We start from the raw sequence: 21,407 nt of genomic DNA, 5'->3' as shown, positions 1-21,407 counted from the left end.
AGGATGGTCTCGACCCGAAACATCACCTACAGTATCCATGTTCTCCAGAGATGCTGCCTGACCCGCTGAATTGCTCTGGCACTCTCCTCTTCTTTGTAAACCAGCATCTGCAGGTCCTTGTTGTTATAGACAGACAACAGGATACCTCCTTAACCAATCAGGCGGATTAAATGATGTTGAAAACAATGTTGAAATACCGAGAATTGAAGTCAAATTAGATTCAGAGTAGGAAAAAAGAAAAAAGGGAAATAAAGACCAAATTAAGGAAACAATGTCTAAAATGTTTCAAACATTAAGTTTAACATGTCTTTAATTTTTAATAAAACCCCATATAAACACAGCAGTCACGAAGCATTTTATTGGCAAGATGATTTTAGAAGCTTTTGGCAAATATATAGCAATTTGACATATTCATTTTAAATTGTACATCTGGCAACTACCAACACCCTGTATATATAGAACACAGATGCATCATTAAACTATTATTCCCAGTCAACAATCTGTTCCATTATCACACGGTCATTACACAATGAAATGCTTTACATCTACATATATAATTGTATTGAGAAAAAAAGTTATGCTTTTGGCTCCTCTCCATAATTGCCCAGAACGAGCATTCCAGACATATTTTGACAAAGATGTTGCCTTTTTGAGAATTCTTAGAAATACAAAAGAGAGCTTGTTGTTTACGTACATTCTTAACAAATCATCGTTGTAGGATAAACACTCTGCTGCCTGGCCAGTTGCCAGATGATGCAGATCACATATCCAACACACAATGATTAAAATGAGACACTGTATTACGAGCTAACATCTTCAACAAAGCTTTGATGCAAAAGGGCATTTGCTGAGAAAGAAAACAACCCATAATTAAGTTGTGCAGCGGTTGCTGCCTGACAGTGCTTGTAGTGCCAGAGACCCAGGTTCGATCCCGACTAAGGGTGCTGTCTGTATGGAGTTTGTATGTTCTCTGAGATCTTCGGTTTCCTCCTGCACTCCAAAGATGTACTTGTTTGTCAGTTAATTGGCTTAGTATAAATGTAAATGGTACCCAGTGTGTATAGGATAGTGTTAATGTGCGGGGTTCGCTAGTCGTTGCGGACTCGGTGGGCCGAAGGGCCTGTTTCTGCGCTGTATCTCTGGAACTAAAACATTGTTTGATTTTACGGAGACAGCTTGCAACATTTAATGCTGATGCTCAGAATTCCATCTTCCAACAATTGTGGTTGAACTTCGACGGCCTGCTTTCCCATTGTTTGGAGATCGCTGTGCGGAGTTTGCACGTTCTCAGTGCAACATCGTTGGATTCCACCAGGTGCTCCTGTTTCTTCCAACCTCCCAAAGATGTGCAGGTCGGAAGGTTAATTGGTCTCTAAATTGCCCACAGGTGAACAGGGAGTGGACATGAAGGGGGATAACATAGGGATAGCATTAATGGGTGATGGCTAGCATGGACTCAGTGGGCTGAAGGGCCTATATCCATGCTGTATCTTTTGGTTAAAACTGCACCTTAAATTGCACCCAAATACCTTATTAGCTATTTAACAGTTTTTTTTAAATGACTTTAATACAATTCTAGTGATTCAGATTTGCATAAACAAGGCCTAATTCATATAATACACACACACACACAATTTTAAACACATTTGGACGGGTACATGGGTCGGAAAGGTTTAGAGGGTAGAGACTAGATGCTGGAGTAACTCAGCGGGACAGGCAGCATCTCTGGAGAGAAGGAATGGGCGACGTTTCAGGTTGAGACCCTTCTTCAGACTGATGTCAGGGGAGAGGGCGGGACAAAGATAGAATGTAGTTGGAGACAGTAAGACTGGTGGGAGAACTGGGAAGTGAATAGGGGATGGAGATAGAGGGAAAGCAAGGGCTATTTGAAGTTAGAGAAGTCAATGTTCATACCGTTGAGGTGTAAACTGCCCAAGTGAAATGTAAGGTGCTGTTCCTCCAAATTGCGCTGGGCCTCACTCTGACAATGGAGGAGGCCCAGGACAGAAAGGTCAGATTGGGAATATGAGGGGGAGTTGAAGTGCTGAGCCACCGGGAGATCAGGTAGGTTAAGACAGAGCGGAGGTGTGCAGCGAAATGATCGCCGAGCCTGCGCTTGGTCTCGCCGATGTAGGGAAGTTGGCACCTGGAACAGCGGATACAGTAGATGAGGTTTAGAGGGATATGGGTTAAACGCGAGCAGGTGGAACTAGTGTAGATGGGGCATCTTGGTTGGCATGGGCAGGATGGGCCAAAGGGCCAGTGTCGTGCCAGGGCCAGTGTGACCAATGGTACTGGGTGTGGCCACACAACAAAAGAACATTTATTTGAGTTCATGAGGTTCCTATTTGGGGGCTGAGATTTTTATTCAGTATTTCTAATTTTTCTTTTATTTTTCCTAGTTCTCCAAATTGTTTTCTTTCCCCCCGCCCCCCAAATATTTAAATATTAGTTCAGTTTAGAGATATGCCACGGAAACAGGCCCCTTGGGCCCACCGAGTCCACACCGACCAGCGATCACCCCATACACTAACACTATCCTACACACTAGGGACAATTTACAATTTTCACCAAAGCCGATTAACCTACAAACATACACATCTTTGGGATGTGCAAGGAAACCGGAGCTCCCAGAAAAAACCCACGCAGACACAGAAAGAACGCGCAAACTCCATACAGACAGTTATCGGTGGTCAGGTTCAAACCTGGGTCTCTGACGCTGTAAGGCAGTAACTCTACCACTTCTTGTCTTCATTTAAAAATCTTCATTTAAAATCAAGAGCCAAAGATGGTTTAAAAAAAATCGAACAAAATGAATCCGACGAGAGGAGCGGCTGACAGCCGCGTTTTCATTGAAGCTGTAACTACTCATCGTAACAACTAAGAGGCAAGTGTGATGAGGCCCCGTCCAGAGTGACAGAGGGAGCAGCGTTCAGCACACCTGGCTACACGTTACTGAAATAAAGATCCATACTTGCTGACTGCTACAGCAGTGCTGGTGGGCCACTCATAGCAGGCAGGCAGGCGGCATATCGCACCCGTGGTCTCGGCCCTTAGTCACCTATCCCTTCGCTCCATAGAAGCTGCCTCATCCGCTGAGTGTCTCCAGCATTTTTGTCTACCTTCGATTTTTCCAGCATCTGCAGTTCCTTCTTAAACATTGGAATTTTCAAAGCCACTCATGGGATGCGAGTTCCTCCATCACTTTGTGTTTTGCTCAAGATTCAAGCACCTGCAGTTCCTTACATGTCTACTTTGCAAAGTAACTGATTTTATGAACCCCTTCAAAATCAAAATGATTTATTTCCACACACATCTCTTAACATGCCAAAGTTAAACGCGGATTCTACAATATTTATACTCTCAGCGCCCTCTACAGGTACAAGAGTCACCCGGTTAAAACCAGTCACCGTTTTCACCATAAATTAACATTGCCTCTACCTCAAACAAGGAATCTTGTTCAAAACACATTCTATCAATTAGCAGTTTTTAATTTGACTGCATTTAAACAAAGTAATCTTAACTACGTAACCAATAGTTACATGTACTCAATGATTAAGCCAGTAAGGGAAGGCCCTCTCTATGCTATTTCTGTTCAAAGATTTCGCACTAATTCCAATCTTTCAAAATAACATTAAATGAGTAATAATCTTAAGAAGCCAAGGTCCAGAAAGACAATAACAAAATAATTAGATTGGTGTCAAATATCTAGCTGTTTCACAAGTATCCCTTTTGACAACCTACTCCTGTACCCAGCCTACTATCAATATATGTGTTGGAAGGAACTGCAGATGCTGGTTTAAATCGAAGATAGACACAAAATGCTGGAGTAACTCAGCAGGAAAAGCAGCATTTCTGGAGAGAAGGAATGGGTGATGTTTTGGGTCAAGACCCTACGTCAGTCTTCTTCACCCATTCCTTCTCTCCAGAGATGCTGCCTGTCCCCGCTGAGTTACTCCAGCATTTTGTGTCTACCTTCCACCTATCACTAGTCTGACGTAGGGTCTCAGCCTGAAACGTCACCTATCCCTTTTCGCCAGAGATGCTGTCTGACCCACTGAGTTACTCCAGCTCTTTGAGTCTATCTCCACCTATCACTAACCAGGCTTTTTCCTGCCCCCGCCTCTTTTCCAGCTTTCCCTCTCCTCCATTAACATGAAGAAGAGTCTCAACTGGAAACACCATCTGTCCACTCCTTCCACAGAGGCTGCCTGACCCACGAGTTCCTCCAACACTGTTTTTCTGCTCAAACGTCACAGTTGCTATGACAAAACAAGAATGCCACAACAGACAAATCTGAGTGATCGGAAGTCAATGCGTTTGACAAAAATTGCAATACTATCTATCACCTGCACATTTATGGGACTTTGCAAAATAAAATGTCACGTAAACTCAATGCAAAGGAATGAAACAATGAATCCCAGCCAAGCAGATCTTAAATCAGCGAAGTCTACTGATGGATTATCCAAAAGAGAAACAGCTGCATGTTTGAATGTGCATGTATTTGACATGCTTTTCTTTGTGCAAGGCAGGTGGTTTCACTGGTGCCTGATCCAAAATAAAATTCAAACTCCCTCTGTCAGCAGAGACATCACATTATGAACAAGATGAAAGATGATTTCAGCACCGTGTCACTATATATTCGACAAATCTATTCACATATTTATCCGCACCATTTTGAACCGGCATTTGCACAATTTCCCAAATACTAAAGAACATGTCCAGATTCACGCACATTATAATTCTATCTGAAAAAGAAAATCTGCAAAACTCAACCAGAAGAATCTATTAAAATGAATGCAAAGTGGAGGCCAGAACTGAAACAGATTATTTACGACATCCTGAAACCGGGGCATCACTGAAATCAAGGCATAAATAAAAGAAACGGTATCACCTTTCAAAGAGAATAGGGGTGTTAATATTGTGAAGATGAGCCTAGCTACACGTGTACAATCTCCAATAAGCAGTAATCTATCAGTGAAGCAAGATGGAGTCTCACCTGTCAGCCATTTGGGGAATGACATAATGCCCATTTTTGTGATCTGTGGAAAAAGGAGAACAAAAACATCAATGATGTAATGACAAGCCACCGGGGGCAAGGCCGACATCAAAAAACTATGTGCAGGAAGGAACTGCAGATGCCGGTTTAAACTGAAGATGGACACAAAATGCTGGAGTAACTCAGCGGGACAGGCAGCATCTCTAGAGAAAAGGAATAGGTGATGTTTCGGGTCGAGACAAATATCACTGTACCTTTAATTGGTACATGTGACAATAACCTTTGAACCTTCTCCCATCTTCCTCAGAGTGAAGGGTCTCGACCCGAAACGTCACCTGTTCCTTTTCTCCAGAGATGTTGCCTGACCTGCTGAGTTACTCCAGCTTTTTGTGTCTATCTTAAAAAAAAAAGACCCTACTTGGCCCTTGAGCAAACAATCCTTGGAGAAATATATGTGGTTCGAGGTTGTCCCCAGCTATTGCAGCATTCTGGTGATGAAACTAGATGCCTTGCACACGAACTGCAGTAACATTTAAAATGTGAGATTTATTTATAGATATTGTACGATCATCGTCAACCTTGGCTCTGATTAGCTTGAAAATACTTGCAGAGGGAAACACACAGCTGTGCTGACTGGTGCTTGGAATAGCAGTATTTTGCACGATTGGAGAGGATTTTTGGTGACCTGGTTACTTTGACTTTTATCTAGTTGCCATATTCATAGCACAAACAGAAATAGACCAGAGCTTTGGAGAAATTACTGACCTGGTCTCCGTCCACAAAGGTAAAACGCCAGCCTGTCTGTAAGTTCATATTGACACTCCACCAGTCTGTCGGCAAGCTCATGGTGATTTGCTTGTCTGCATGGAGTTTTGAAACAGAGAGAAAATATCATCACAATTAGCCACAGGGAGACGAGAGCAAGAACTCAGTATCTTCTGAGGTCATGGGCGCATTATGCATCAATTGTACCAGACCCAAGTTGTAATTGTTAACAAACAGCAATTTATTGCACTTGGGATACTAGCTGTATCACAACGAAGAATTAATCCTTTTAATAAAATTTAGAAAATGCCATAAATCCCAAAGCTACAAAATGCTTGAAATAGTCAGATATTGACTGAAAGATTCCAAACACAAGCTGTTGAGTTTGCAGGTGCTGCCTGGCCGTTCATGCATTTCATCGCCTGGACCATGCTAGGATAAGGATCGGAAATTAAAGTAATCTTTTGCAGTGTGGAGTGTTGAAGAGGCTTTGACACGGTTGCAGAATTGCAGCTTCTGTTTTTCTGCTCCCCTGATTTTAAACTAATGGGCATCTCTATCCTCAGAGTTATAGAGTGTGGAAACAGGCCCTTCAGTCCAACATGCCCCATTTACACTCGTCCCACCTGCCTGCATTTGACCCATGTCCCTCTAAACCTGTCCTATCCATGTCCCGCGTTTTATTTAAAAGCTCAAAGAGGAACTTGCTATATTTTATAAATCAAAAATTACACTGATCCAGGCAGAAGTAATGAACAATAAAACATTCATGGTATTAAAACTAGTTCTTAGAGGCCCTGAATCTTCAGAATCTTTACAATTGACTTAACAAGAGTATCATTCTGGAAGATTCGAAGACATTCAATAGATGGCGGGAATGTTATATGTTGATAGAATGGAGCGGCTGGTCTTGTACACCCTGGAAATTAGGATGAGGGGATCTTATTGAAACATATAAGATTATTAAGGGTTTGGACACGCTAGAGGCAGGAAACATGTTCCCGATGAGGGAAAGTCCAGAACCAGGGGCCACAGTTTAAGAATAAGGGGTAAGCCATTTAGAATGGAGATGATAAAAAACTTTTTCACACAGAGAGTTGTGAATCAGTGGAATTCTCTGCATCAGAAGGTAGTGGAAGCCAATTCTCTGGAGGCTTTCAAGAAAGAGTTAGATAGAGCTCTTAAAAATAGCGGAGTCAAGGGGATATGGGGAGAATGCAGGAACGGGCTACTGATTGTGGAAGATCAGCCATGTTCATATTGAATGGCGGTGCTGGCTTGAAGGGCCGAAATGCCTACTCCTGCACCTATTGTCTATTGTCTATTGAATCCAAAAATAAAACCGAGTCCGTCGGCTCTGATTTGCTGCCAGTGCCTTTCTCCCGGCCCTGCCCATGTCCGAGAACTGTTGCCGTGAAAATCTGCGTTGTTCCAAGGGAAATGGTGTATACATGGTATGAACAGAGGACTTTTAAATACAGAAGGTAGATAAAAATGCTGGAGAAACTCAGCGGGTGAGGCAGCATCTCGACCCGAAACGTCACCTTTTCCTTTGCTCCATAGATGCTGCCTCACCCGCTGAGTTTCTCCAGCATTTTTACCTACCTTTGATTTTTCCAGCATCTGCAGTTCCTTCTTAAACTTTTAAACACAGAATCATTTTCAGATTGCACAGGACTATGACTTCAGATGTGTTTTAATTTCTGACAAGACTAATCTTGTCGTAGAAAATCAGTGTGCTCTTCCCCAAAATGCCGAGGGCAAAACTTTGTGGAATTTAAACATCATTTCATAAAAATAACCCACATCAATCTTTCATAATAATGCTTTTTGACTGAACTATTTCCATAGCAAAAGCACTAAACCAAATCTAATAAAATATACATAATAGTACAATCCTTAACAGAAATGAAAGCAGTGGCCAACAGCAGCACTGTTAGACCTTACCCACAGTTTTTAATGCAGCTCCAATTAACAGTAATTCCTCCCTCGCTGTTATATATCTTGTTTCCCTTATCCCTAATCAGTCTGAAGGGTCTCGACCAGAGACGCCACCCATTCCTTCTCTCCAGAGATGCTGCCTGTCCCGCTGAGTTACTCCACCTTTTTAGGTAGACAAAAGTGCTGAAAAAAGGGTTTCAGCCCGAAACGTTGCCCATTTCCTTCGCTCCATAGATGCTGCTGCACCCGCAGAGTTTCTCCAGCACTTTTGTCTACCTTCGATTTTCCAGCATCTGCAGTTCTTTCTTAAATACTCCAGCTTTTTGTGTCTATTTACAGTAATTCTAGACCTAGCCCAGCCTGCGTGGGTGTGCAGAGGATGTTTCAAGCAGTGGAAGAGTCTGGGGCACAGCCTCAGAACTAAAGGATGTACCTTGAGAATGGAGATGAGGAGGAATTTCTTTAGCCAGAGGGTGGTGAACCTGTGGAATTCATTGCCACAGACGGCGGAGGAGGAAAAGTCATTGGGTAGTTTTAAAATGTAGAATGACAGATTCTTGATCAGTACAGACGTAAAAAGGATGATGGGGAGAAGGCAAGAGAATGGGGATAGACAATAGGTGCCGGGGTCGGCCATTCGACCCTTCGTGCCAGCGCTGTCATTCAATGTGATCATGGTTGATCATCCATGATCGAATGGAGGAACAGACTTGATGGATCGAATGGCCTAATTCTGCACCGATGTCTTATGATCGTAATCATACCGTGTGGAAACAGGCCCATTGGCCCAACTTGCCCACACCGACCAACATGTCCCATCTACACTAGTCCCATCTGCCTGCATTTGGGCCATATCCTTCCAAACCTGTCCTATGCATGTACCCGTACAAACGTTTCTGAAATGTTGTGATAGCACCTACCTCGTTCCTTACAGTCACCACCCTTTGTAAAGGGGTAGCTTTATAAAGAGGTCAGGTTAGAACCCACCTCACCTTAAACCAAAGTCTTCTAGTTCTCGATTCTCTAATCTGGTGAAGCAACATGTTCTGGCAGCAAGTTGAGAGTGACACGTGCGTAACGATGGAGGATGTTGGTTCCTCTATCCACTCACCTGGCATAATCTATTGGCGTTCTGCCGTTGACATCGGGTGCTCCTGGGTCTGCACCATAGACGACCAGTAGCTCAGCCTGGTGTATCTGGCCAGCTTTGGCAGCAACGTGCAGAGGAGTGGTACCTTTCTCCTAATGAACAGAGAGATCAAATCTAGTTAATAAATCAGACAAGCACTCTAGCTGATTCTACAATTGCTCCATTTTTAACGCTGTAGGATTATTACGTGGCTTTTACAACTCAAATGGTTATCACTCCATTGTGTAGCACAGCGGGTAGTGCTGCTTCCTCACGGCGCCAGAGACCTGGGACTGATCCCGATCTCAGTTGCTGTCTGTGCAGAGTTTGCACGTTTCCCCCGTGACTGCGTAGGTTCCCACCGGGTGCTCCAGTATCCTCTCACTTAATTTGTGGAAAGACATTCTTGCTATTGAGGGAGTGCAGCGTAGGTTTACAAGGCTGATTTCCGGGATGGCGGGACTGTCATGCTGAGAGAATGGAGCGGCTGGGTTTGCACACTCTGGAGTTTATAAGGATGAGAGGTTATCTCATTGAAACATATAAGATTGTTAGGGGTTTGGACACGCTAGAGGCAGGAAACATGTTCCCGATGTTGGGGGAGTCCAGAACCAGGGGCCACAGTTTAAGAATAAGGGGTAAGCCATTTAGAATGGAGATGAGGAAACACTTTTTCTCACAGAGAGTGGTGAGTCTATGGAAGTCGGGCCGAAACCCTAAAACGTTGCCTATTTCCTTCGCTCCATAGATGCTGCTGCACCCGCTGAGTTTCTCCAGCACTTTTGTCTACCTTCGATTTTCCAGCATCTGCAGTTCTTTCTTAAACACAGAATGCTACAAACTAGGAGGCAAAATGTACTTTACCGGATGAAAGAAATTGGCCTGCGCTCCGAGTGACAGTAGCCTGATACACGTCTCCAAGTTCCCTGTACGTACACTGGAGTGCAATTGCTGGTGCAAGACAAAAGGTACAAACATTACAGTTATGATAATATCATTCATTGGCATTTTACAGATACTCAAGGAGAACCACAGGATAAATATTATTGCCTTATTATATTATGGTATACATCTGTAATTTGATTTATATACTCTGATCCATAAATACCAGAACAAATCTTCCAAGTTTGTGTAAATGAATGCAAGAAAACTTTACCTTCCTCTTCTAGTATCGTAACTCGTGTTTTATTGCTTAAAAACACTTTCAATTTCCGGTGTAAAGTCATTACTTATAAATACAGTTTCTGGCATCACTGATCCAGTCTTATTATTGAGCCTCTTCAAACATTGTATTCTTTTTTAGATTTCCAGCAATGTTTGGTTTCAATAAATGCATCAAATTTCCAGCACTGATATTTAAAAAACTACAGTGCCCTCCATAATGGTTGGGTCAAAGACCCATCATTTATTTATTTGCCTCCGTACTCCACAATTTTGACTGCTGTAATTTCCACATGGTGAAATCAAAAAGTATAAAAAATGCTTATCAAAATCTGTCAAAGTGCACTTTAACCACATGTGATATTTTCTATTACAAATCTCAAATTGTGGTGTATCGTCTAGGTGAAGCCTGCTGAATGATTTTACCAGATTGTGTGCACAAAGAAAACAAAGACTTTCACCCTACCTGGGTATATGCGACAATAAAGTGTAACGACAGAAGTTAAATGAAAAAGTCAAAAATGCATTTGGAGGACAAAATGTGCTGGAGTAACAGAGCATCTCCGGAGAACATGGATACATGATGTTTTGGAGGTAGACAAAAATTCTGGAGAAACTCAGCGGGTGCAGCAGCATCTATGGAGCGAAGGAAATAGGCAACGTTTCAGGCCGAAACCCTTCTTCAGACTGATGGGGGGTGGCGGGGAGAAGAAAAGAAAAAGGAGGAGGAGGAGCCCGAGGGCTGAGGAAGGGGAGGAGACAGCAAGGGCTAACAAAATTGGTAGAATTCAATGTTCATGCCCACAGGATGCAGACTCCCCAAGCGGAATATGAGGTGCTGTTCCTCCAATTTCCGGTGTTGCTCACTCTGGCCATGGGGGAGACCCAGGACAGAGAGGTCGGATGGGGAATGGGAGGGGGAGTTGAAGTGCTGAGCTCACTCGGTGAGACCAAGCGGAGGCTGGGCGATCGCTTCGCCGAACACCTCCGCTCGGTCCGCAATAACCTACCTGACCTCCCGGTGGCTCAGCACTTCAACTCCCCTTCCCATTCCCCATCCGACCTCTCTGTCCTGGGTCTCCTCCATGGCCAGAGCGAGCAACACCGGAAATTGGAGGAACAGCACCTCATATTCCGCTTGGGGAGTCTGCATCCTGCGGGCATGAACATTGAATTCTCCCAATTTTGTTAGCCCTTGCTGTCTCCTCCCCTTCCTCAGCCCTCGGGCTCCTCCTCCTCCTTTTTCCTTTCTTCTCCCCGCCACCCCCCATCAGTCTGAAGAAGGGTTTCGGCCTGAAACGTTGCCTATTTCCTTCGCTCCATAGATGCTGCTGCACCCGCTGAGTTTCTCCAGCATTTTTGTCTACCTTCGATTTTCCAGCATCTGCAGTTCCTTCTTAAACACATGATGTTTTGGCTTTGGACCCTTCTTCATACTGGGATGCATTTACATCAATGTAAAACAATGCACATGTTCTAATGAGATTAATTGGCCCAAGGCCTGAAGGGTCCGGAGCTGAAACATTGTCTGTCCATTCCCTTCACACATGCTGTGTAACCCGCAGAGCTCCTCCAGCTCTGTTTTGCTCAAGATTCCTGCATCTGCAGATCCTTGCATCTCTCGGTTAACTGGGCAACTATTTGAAGTCCAGTGTAAATCCTTTGCATGAAATGAACGTATTTTCCCCGAGCTTCACAAATTGGTCTCAAGCTATTCTAATTACAGTGTAACGATATTTTAATGAGAAGTGCAGCATTCAACAAAGAATACTGCCATGATTAGTCTCTGGAAAATGACATTGCAATTCCCCACAGTGTGCTCCAGGGCATAATAAAGCCAGCAATATTCACGCTTGCAACCTTCCGTGTTGGAAAGCTCTTTTAGATTCCTGAAGATTAAATTGAAGTAAATAAGGAGATAAATGCAAATGTCAGAAAATGTTATTTGCGTTTCTGCAAGATGAGCTGGCACCTATGAAATGCGACTCTAATAACTTCAGGGAGATGAGCCGGCATAGCTTGAAGCGTTTGATCAACATGCACCCGGCCTCATTTACACAAACTTAGAAGCAAAACCAAATGATTTGCTGTTTGCTTACTTATCTTCTAAATTGCTATTCCCAAAAAATTAATTTATGATGTTAATAACACTCAAAATTCCCACCCAGGGGATTATTCTTGATTGCCTTTTTAAAAAAATAAGTAAATATTAAGTTAATTGCAGAGACAAGAGACTGAAGATACTGGAACCGTGAGCAAAGAAACACAATAGGCTGGTGGAACTCAGCAGGTCAGGCAGCATCTGTGGAGAGAAGGGAGTCTGAAGAAGGGTCCCAACCTAAAGCAGTGCCTGTTCATTCACTGCCCGACCCACCGAGTTCCTCCAGCCTTTTTAGGTACAAATCAATTCCAGTTTCTTGGAATCAAATCAATCTCTTGATTAGTTCGGGCATCAGGGGTTATGGGGAAAAGGCAGGAGAATGGGGTTAGGCGGGAATGATAGGTCAGCCATGATCGAATGGTGGAGTAGACTTGATGGGCCAAATGACCTAATTCTGCTTCTATCACTTATGAAGTCAGGCACTGCAGATCAATTCAAGTAGGGAATTGCTTAACATTTTGTTTCCTCATCATTTTGCTGCTAATATTCAATGTACCACCTGTGCTATTCTCACCTGGCCAATTCAAGCTGAACTGTAGCGTCAGTAATGCCAGGATTCAGTGCCAGGTGCCTTAACATTTGCTTTAAAAAGTCCAATTCCTGGAAGTATTCAACAAAATTGACTCATTTGTAAAGCAGAAGAAATCACCCGCTGGTATAGGGGCCATTGGTTTAGCTTCACTTATAAAACAGCGGAAAAACTGGTCAAATCATAGGTCCAGGCACCAACTCAAGTTGAAATGTGCTTTTTAATATGTCTTCGGCAGTGTGATAACAAGATACTGAGCCAACACACATATTAGGCGCTGGTTACTTGGAAACATCGGTGACAAATACAACTCGAGTCATGAGAGTTCAATTGCCATATGTACCGACGGCTGATCATTACAATTCTTTCTTGCTGCAGCATAAAAACACAATAACATTGATAATAAATAATAATCAAGATCACAATAAATTAATAATGGTAATATTAATAACCGTCTGCAGTAAGATGCTGCAGATGTTCTACCCATCGGTGGTAGCCAGTGCCTTCTACGCTGCCGTGTACTGGGGCAGCAGGGCCAAGGCCACGGACGCCAACAGGATCAATAAACTCATCAGGAAGGCTGGCTCTGTCCTGGGGGCAGAGTTGGAGTTGGATTCATGGGAGGTTGGTCTTGGAGGGGACGATGCTCCTCAAACTGCAGAGCATCTTGGACAATACAGCTCACCCCCTCCATGACACACTGGTCAACCTGAGGAGCAACTTCAGCAACATACTGGTTTACAACAGATACAAAATGATGGAGTAACTCAATGGGTCAGGCAGCATTTGTGGAGAACAGGGATAGGTGCAATGTCTGAATGTCTGAAGAAGGGCATCGAACTGAAACGTCACTCCAGAGATGCTGCCTGACCCGCTGAGTAACTCCAGCATTCTATGAAATATCACCTATCCATGTTCTCCAGAGATGCTGCCTGAGCCGCTGAGTTACTCCAGCACTCTGTGAAACGTCACCTATCCATGTTCTCCACAGATGCTGTCTGACCCGCTGAGTTACTCCAGCACTCTGCAAAATGTCACCTATCCATGTTCTCCAGAGATGCTGCCTGACCCGCTGAGTTACTCCAGCATTTTGTGTCTATCTCAGGTCATAAGTGATGGGTGCAGAATTGGGCCATTCGGCTCATCAAGTCCACTCCGCCATTCAATCCTGGCTGATCTATCTCTCCCTCCTAACCCCATTCTCCTGCCTTCTCCCCATAACCCCTGATAAAGTAGGGAACAGAAATGTCATACACAGGCCACTCACAAAGGTTTGCAGCTCATGTATAAAAATGCAGAGATTTGTAAAGAACTTAGTGAATTTTCCAAATATAAAAAAACATTTTGTGCAGAAAAGGCATAGGTTACGTTTCGGGTTGAGAACTTTCTTCAGAGGTTCAAGAAGGGTTTTGTGCTGAAAGGTCACCTATTCCTTCTCTCTAGAGATGCTGTCTGACACGCTGAGTTACTCCAGCATATTGCGCCCATCTTCAGCCTATACGAGCATCTGTAGCTCCTTCCCACCCAATTCGTTTGAAGTAATATCTTGCCATGACATCTATTTGCTAATCTCTAGATATTCAAATATAACCAAACTCTAAATGAGAACTTCACAATTTCTCACCTTGCTCAGATCCTTTGTGGTCACACCATCATCATCACGGCACGGCAGCTTGTGTACAAACGCCAACATCTGGTATTTGGCTCTGATGAACTCTGCCTTTGTGGGACTGCAGATGTATTCAAACACAAGACAAAGGCACATTTCAGCAATGTGATAACTGCAGATAACTGCGCGTGATATCGGCAACTCCACAGAATCAGTTCCATTGTTAGGCTCAGTCATGACTATCTACCTTTGTAAGAATGTAGTTTTAAGTTTATTATTATTCTCAACTGGTCTATTTTGAGGAGAACCTATTTTAGTCAGTAATTAATCTTATTTGTACATTGCTATTCTTAACAGAAACTCTGAAGATTAGTGTAATAACAAGATCTTAACACTCAAAGGTATCTTTATAAATTAAAATCTTATTACATGGATAAGATCTTATAACATGTTGAATAAAGATATTACAAGATCTTATTACTTATTATAAGCTCTTGACTAAACATTGATCAAACCTCAATAATTAACTGATTTGTATTTGAAGAAGGGTCTCGACCGGAAACGTCACCCATTCTGTCTCTCCAGAGACGCTGCCTGTCCCGCTGAGTTACTCCAACACTCCGTGTCTATCTTTGATTTGGATTAAACATTGGCTATTCCGATAGAGACCTGGATGGAGTGGATGTGGAGAGGATGTTTCCACTAGTGGGAGAGTCTGGGACTGGGGGGTCTTTGGCCTCAGAATTAAAGGATGCTCCTTTAGGAAGGAGATGAGGAGGAATTTCTTTAGTTGGAGGGTGGTGAATTTGTGGAATTCATTGCCACAGAAGGCAAGTCAATGGATATTTTTAAGGCAGAGATAGATTCTTGATTAGTAAGGGTGTCAGGGGTTATGGGGAGAAGGCAGGACAATGAGGTTAGGAGGGGGAGATAGATCAGCCATGATTGAATGGCGAAGTACACACGATGGGCCGAATGGCCTCATTTTGCTCCTATCACTTATGAACGTATTCCCCACAGCACAAGAATGCTTTTCATCTGGGACGCCAATTCCTCATGGCTCATGCCATGTCATTGCCTGGACCATGTGCAATCATCCATCTTCAACCCAGCAGCTTGTACTCGAGGTGAACGGTACTCACTGCACTTTATCCTGTGGGTTTGGCTTCCGTCGTCCACTCTGCACTTGCGCTGGATCAAGCAACGAATGCTCCCAGATCGAGTTGGCTCCATTACTTGCCAGCGTCTGTACCATCTAGGAGGAGATCAAATGTGGACAACCAACCACTTTAGTACGATGTATAAATAACAGAAGATAGCACCCCGCCAATTAACACTTTCACCTGGCCATCGCCGATTCTCCATGCCTCATCTGCTTTTCCCATCTTAGGACATTAGTTTGTGCCCAATGTTCATCGCAAGCCCTCGCTTTCCCAGTTACATCCACTCCACCTCCTCCATCTTCATGCCCTCTAATCACTCCATTCTAACCTCTCACATTGTGTGCAGCAAGGTCCACATGCACGCACACGTACACACACACACGCGCACACATGCACACGCACACACACACGCACACACACACGCAGGCACGCACACACACACAGGTGCACACGCGCACGCACGCTGATTTACTAGGATACAACAAAGTTTAGTAGAACACAATCTAAAGTCAATGAGCTTGTATGAAATGAGTCAGGTTCAAACAGTTGAACACTGGGAGTTCAAGGTGTAAGCCATTGAGAAGAACAATGGAAATAAATCCATGTGTTGCCTGGGAGAAACAGATTGCATGATGTCTCAGTGCGGCCCAGTGGCCTTCCCATCCAAATGCTTTTAAACACTGACCTCTGCTGCTTACTCTGACAGCTCATTCCACATGACTGTGTGATTTACAGACTGTTCCCAGGGACACATTCAGAGACTGACATCGAGTGCTGCTGGAAGGTCATCAACTCGGTGAAAGACGCTCTCTGGTCTGCCAGAGCGTTGTTGACCTCCCAGCGGAGCAAGATGTCCGTCAGGGAATGTTGCCGACTGGCCCTCTGCAGACTGCAGGGGTACGTGCTGAGGGACGCACTGAAGCTTGGTGCAGCCAACGCCAAGACTCTGTGGGGGAGAACCACAGTCTAGAGTCCTTCCGCTGCTAGACATGGGGGGGGGCAGGGTGTGGTGGAGACGCCCCTCAAAAGTAAGGGGATTCCACGCCAGTGGGCCACATGAGTGGCAAGGGTGGGGGGGGTAATACTGTGTAATTTGTGTAAACAGCATTGAATGTTTGTATAGCCTACAAGAATGTTGGATGGTGTTTTGTATGGATCATGTATTGTATATATTTATTTCTCAAATAAAGTCTATTTTGGAAAAATAAAATAAATTCCACATGTTCACTGCCCTGTGTAAACATGGTTCCTCATCTTGCGCATTGCTCCTTAAACCTGCACCCTCTAATTTTACTCTCTATTATCCTTGGGGCAAATAGTCATCTTTATACCCCTCTAAGATCACCCCTTAGCCTCTTACACTCCAGGAATAAAAGCCTCAGCCTACAACTCAAGCATCCCAGTCACATCCTTTCTAATCTTCTCCACACCGTCTCCAGATTAATGACATCTTTTAGCAAGGAGACCAGCACTGCACACAATACCCCAAATATCATCTCACCAATGCCCCGTATAGTTGTAACATCAAACCCCCACTCTTGCCCCATCTCTATTTAATCAGTGGAATATAAAAGCATGCTGATTTTTTTATTATATATCTTAGTTACAAGTCCCACGTTTATAAATGATATTTGAATTTTCCACAACGATGATCAAATTTAAATAAAGAACACATTCTGCATGACTAACACCTGGTTTTACATTTATAGGAAGGCAAAATGTAATAAAGTGACACCTCACTTGGGGGTTGACAAAAATGCTGGAGAAACTCAGCAGGTGAGGCAGCGTCTATGGAGCGAAGGAAAAAGGTGACGTTTCGGGTCGAGACCCTTCGCTCCATAGATGCTGCCTCACCCGCTGAGTTTCTCCAGCATTTTTGTCTACCTTCGATTTTCCAGCATCTGCAGTTCCTTCTTAAACACCTCACTTGGGGATTGTGATCAAGGTCATGAATGTAAGATCTGAAGAGAGGACGATATCCAATCCCTTGCAAGAAACTCATGATTGAGCTTTTACTTCCCTGCATTAACTCTGCATTCCTTGATTATTTGATTAGCTGAAACATGATCAACATTGCAGTGACAGGGTCAGAGAGGTGGACACAGCAAAGCAACAGGCCCTTCGGCCCACAATGTCTGTGCCGAACATGATGCCAAGTTAAACTCTGCCTGCACGTGAACCATGTCCCTACACTCCCTGCATATCCATGTGTACATCTAAAAGTCTATTCAATTTTAGTTTAATTTAGTTTAGAGATACAGCACGGAAACAGGCCCATCGGCCCACACTGACCAGCGATCCCCACACATTAACACTACCCTACACACACTAGGGTCAATTATGTTTTTAACATTTATGCCAAGTCAGTTAATCTACAAACCTGCACGTCTTTGGAGTGTGGGAGGAAACAGGAGCACCCGGAGAAAGTCCATACCAATGCTCACATTTAAAAAAAAAATCTCTTCACATTCTCAACACTCCCTAGACTCTCCCACTCAACTGCCTACGAGGGCTAAGTAACGCTGGCCAATTAACTGCCCAACCCACAGTTGTAAGTCCACACATTCTACATCACTTGTTCTCCCAAGTACCTCTTAATTTAGCTTGTTAATGTTATCAAACAGCAGCCCAGACCCTCACTCACACCAACCAACCTGCCTTCCATTGACCCCATCTACACCTCACACTGCCTCGACAAGGCCAGCAGCATCATCAAGGACCAGTCTCACCTCAGTCACTCCCTCTTCTCCCCTCTCTCATCGGGCGAGAGGTACAGAAATGTGAAAACGCACACCTCCAGATTCAGGGACAGTTTCTTCTCGGCTGTTATCAGGCAACTGAATCATCCTACCACAACCAGAGAGCAGTGCTGAAATACTAGCTACCTTATTGGTGACCCTCGGACTATCCTTGATCGGACTTTGCTGGCTTTATCTTGCACTAAGCGGTATTCCCATATCATGTATCTGCACACTGTAAATGGGTTGATTGTAATCATGTATTGTCTTTCTGCTGACTGGATAGCACGCAACAAAACCTTTTCACTGTACCTCGGTACACGTGACAATAAACTGAACTGGAACTGCCTGCACATAATCCATATCCCTCCATTCCCTGCAGATCCATGCGCCTATCCAAAGCCTCAAATGTTACCATCATATCTACCTCCACCACCACCTGTGGCACCCTTCACCCTCTGTAAAAAAAGTTGCCCTGCGCACCTCCTTTAAACTTTGTCCCTTTCAACATAAAAGCTATGTCCTCTAGTATTTACTTTTTCTATCCTGGGGAAGGGGCTCTGACTGTCCAGAAGTAGGAAGAAAGGTCAAATGTTGCAATACTTCAGTTGTCAAACCAGATTAGTTAAATGCTATACAAGTGGACCTCAGCCAGTCGGTCAGTGTTGCAATAGAGATACAAGTTATAATGGGCTCAGGTGGTTTTTCCCCCAGACTCATGGATCATCCAAATCTACGATGCACAGTTTTCATTACTCCACTTCACCAATACCTCATTATCGGCGGTCACTGGAAACGAGTGTGACTGTCCTCTCATGGAGGACGCCTGCCTGTGCGTGACTTTGTTTAACGTGGGGAGACTGGTGCACAGACAGCCGCCACACGGTCCTTGACAGATCTGGGTCAGGATCCAATGACATGGAGTCCAAGATGACAGAGACCTTTTTCTGCTGCAGCCTTCATCCGCCTTCCCAGCCGTTGTGACGCTCCACTAAGGTCAGCCATCGGCCTCCGCCTGTTCCACCGTTGAGGTGTTGGTTGGATTGCTCTTTGTCAGAGACCTCCCCCTCGACCTTACCGCCATGGGTGGCCTTACCAGGAGCATAGCTCCAGACGGCATCGCTCTCAGGATCTCAGGTCCACACAAGCTTCTCCACCACGACAAGGTGACAATCCACGGAGAATACCTACTCTGCTTCTCATCTTACTATTCCATGCAACCTCCCCTTCCCAGCTCACTCTTCCATGTAATCTACCCCCCTTCCCCGCATCCAAGATCGCATGTTTTCCCAATTTGGAAGACTCCACTCATTGCTCACAGTACAGTCCAAATGGGGAAACCAAATGTAATTTGTTTTTGTATAATCTATACTGTTGGTGTCTGACCATCATTCCATCTGGTAAATTGCTATGCCATTATGAAATAGTACTAGCAGGGATTGCAACTCTAAACATCACAGTAAAAATCTGCTTTCAGGTCAGGAGAGGTTGACTGCATCCTGGATCTCTGCACTTTGTCAAGGAATTGCATGTAGACTGGGTTCATACAATGCAGTATATTTACAGACCAGAGACATGTCCAATTCCCAAAATAATCACCAGAAAATAAGTTTCTTCAGAATCTGCAAAAAAATAATTCTAATCGTCATCTTAAGAGTCATTGGATCACAACAATATAGCCTTTGGCTCAACAAGTGGGAATCATAGTCCAGCAAGGAAACCGGTCCTTCAGCTCACCTTGACCAGGCCGACCAAGTTGGCATTCTGGGCCAGTCCTATTTGTCTGTAAGTGGCTGACAGCTCACTAAAACCTTCCCTTTTATTTATCTTTATAAATGACTTTTAAAAGGTCTTAAGAGTCATACAGCCATCTACTGGAATCCAACACAAATCCTATTTTATTCTTCCCACATCCCATCAACTCTTCCCACACACCTACATTACAGACAACTTAACGCAGCCAAATAAGGCAGCATGGTGGCGCAGCGGTAGAGTTGCTGCCTCACTGCGCCAGAGTTGCTGCCTCACTGCGCCAGAGTTGCTGCCTCACTGCGCCAGAGTTGCCGCCTCACTGCGCCAGAGTTGCCGCCTCACAGCGCCAGAGTGCAGCCTCACTGCGCCAGAGCTGCCGCCTCACTGCGCCAGAGTTGCCGCCTCACTGCGCCAGAGTTGCCGCCTCACTGCGCCAGAGTTGCCGCCTCACAGCGCCAGAGTGCAGCCTCACTGCGCCAGAGCTGCCGCCTCACTGCGCCAGAGTTGCCGCCTCACTGCGCCAGAGCTGCCGCCTCACTGCGCCAGAGCTGCCGCCTCACTGCGCCAGAGTTGCCGCCTCACAGCGCCAGAGTGCAGCCTCACTGCGCCAGAGCTGCCGCCTCACTGCGCCAGAGTTGCCGCCTCACAGCGCCAGAGTTGCCGCCTCACAGCGCCAGAGTTGCCGCCTCACAGCGCCAGAGTTGCCGCCTCACAGCGCCAGAGTTGCCGCCTCACAGCGCCAGAGTTGCCGCCTCACAGCGCCAGAGTTGCCGCCTCACAGCGCCAGAGTTGCCGCCTCACTGCGCCAGAGTTGCCGCCTCACTGCGCCAGAGCTGCTGCCTCACTGCGCCAGAGCTGCTGCCTCACTGCGCCAGAGTTGCTGCCTCACTGCGCCAGAGTTGCTGCCTCACTGCGCCAGAGTTGCTGCCTCACTGCGCCAGAGTTGCTGCCTCACTGCGCCAGAGACCCAGATTCCATCCCGACTAAGGGTGTTGTCTGTACAGAGTCTCCCCGTGACGGTGGAGTTTTCACTCCGGGTGCTCTGTTTCCTCCCACACTACAAAGATGTGCAGGTCTGTAGATTAATTTGGCTTTGGTAAAAATGGTAAATTGTCCCTAGTGCGTAGGGTAGTGCTAGTGCACGGGGTGATCGCTAGTCGGCACGGGCTCGATGGGCCGAAGGGCCTGTTTCCCTGCTGTATGTCAAAACTAAAGATTTAAACATAACTCACGTGTAACAGAGTCGGAGACCACGAGCTGTGGCGGAGATGTTTCACCATGGAGATATGTCGACCAAGACTTCGATGAACACTGCAGCATTCATCACAAACCAGCACTCCACGGTTTATCGATGCCCAACCAGGATCTGTAGAGATTAGTGTGAAATTAGCAAGTTATGCACGGATTAAATATTAGCATGGCAAAGATAAAAACGAAATCCTTGCCTAAAACTAACTTGG

The 21,407-nt window shown here is 44.9% G+C and overlaps 1 protein-coding gene across 15 annotated transcripts in view; it reads right to left on the bottom strand.

Moving 5' to 3' along the window:
• The window catches only part of git1 (GIT ArfGAP 1), a 154,415-nt gene that overhangs the window by 57,528 nt on the left and 75,480 nt on the right, over positions 1-21,407 (bottom strand). For all 15 annotated transcript variants that reach the window (XM_033046291.1, XM_033046292.1, XM_033046294.1 and 12 more), the window contains exons 2-8: positions 21,180-21,313; positions 15,437-15,549; positions 14,310-14,415; positions 9,699-9,785; positions 8,817-8,947; positions 5,765-5,859; positions 5,000-5,042 (exon numbers count right to left, since the gene is read on the bottom strand). In XM_033046291.1, coding sequence (XP_032902182.1) covers positions 5,000-5,042; positions 5,765-5,859; positions 8,817-8,947; positions 9,699-9,785; positions 14,310-14,415; positions 15,437-15,549; positions 21,180-21,313 — 709 coding nt within the window. The remainder of the gene's footprint in view (positions 1-4,999; positions 5,043-5,764; positions 5,860-8,816; positions 8,948-9,698; positions 9,786-14,309; positions 14,416-15,436; positions 15,550-21,179; positions 21,314-21,407) is intronic.

This window comes from Amblyraja radiata, chromosome 28 (genome assembly GCF_010909765.2).
Source record: "Amblyraja radiata isolate CabotCenter1 chromosome 28, sAmbRad1.1.pri, whole genome shotgun sequence".
NCBI lineage: Eukaryota > Metazoa > Chordata > Chondrichthyes > Rajiformes > Rajidae > Amblyraja > Amblyraja radiata.
Note: the sequence above shows the minus strand (reverse complement) of the source record. Positions and strands in the feature narration are given on the sequence as shown.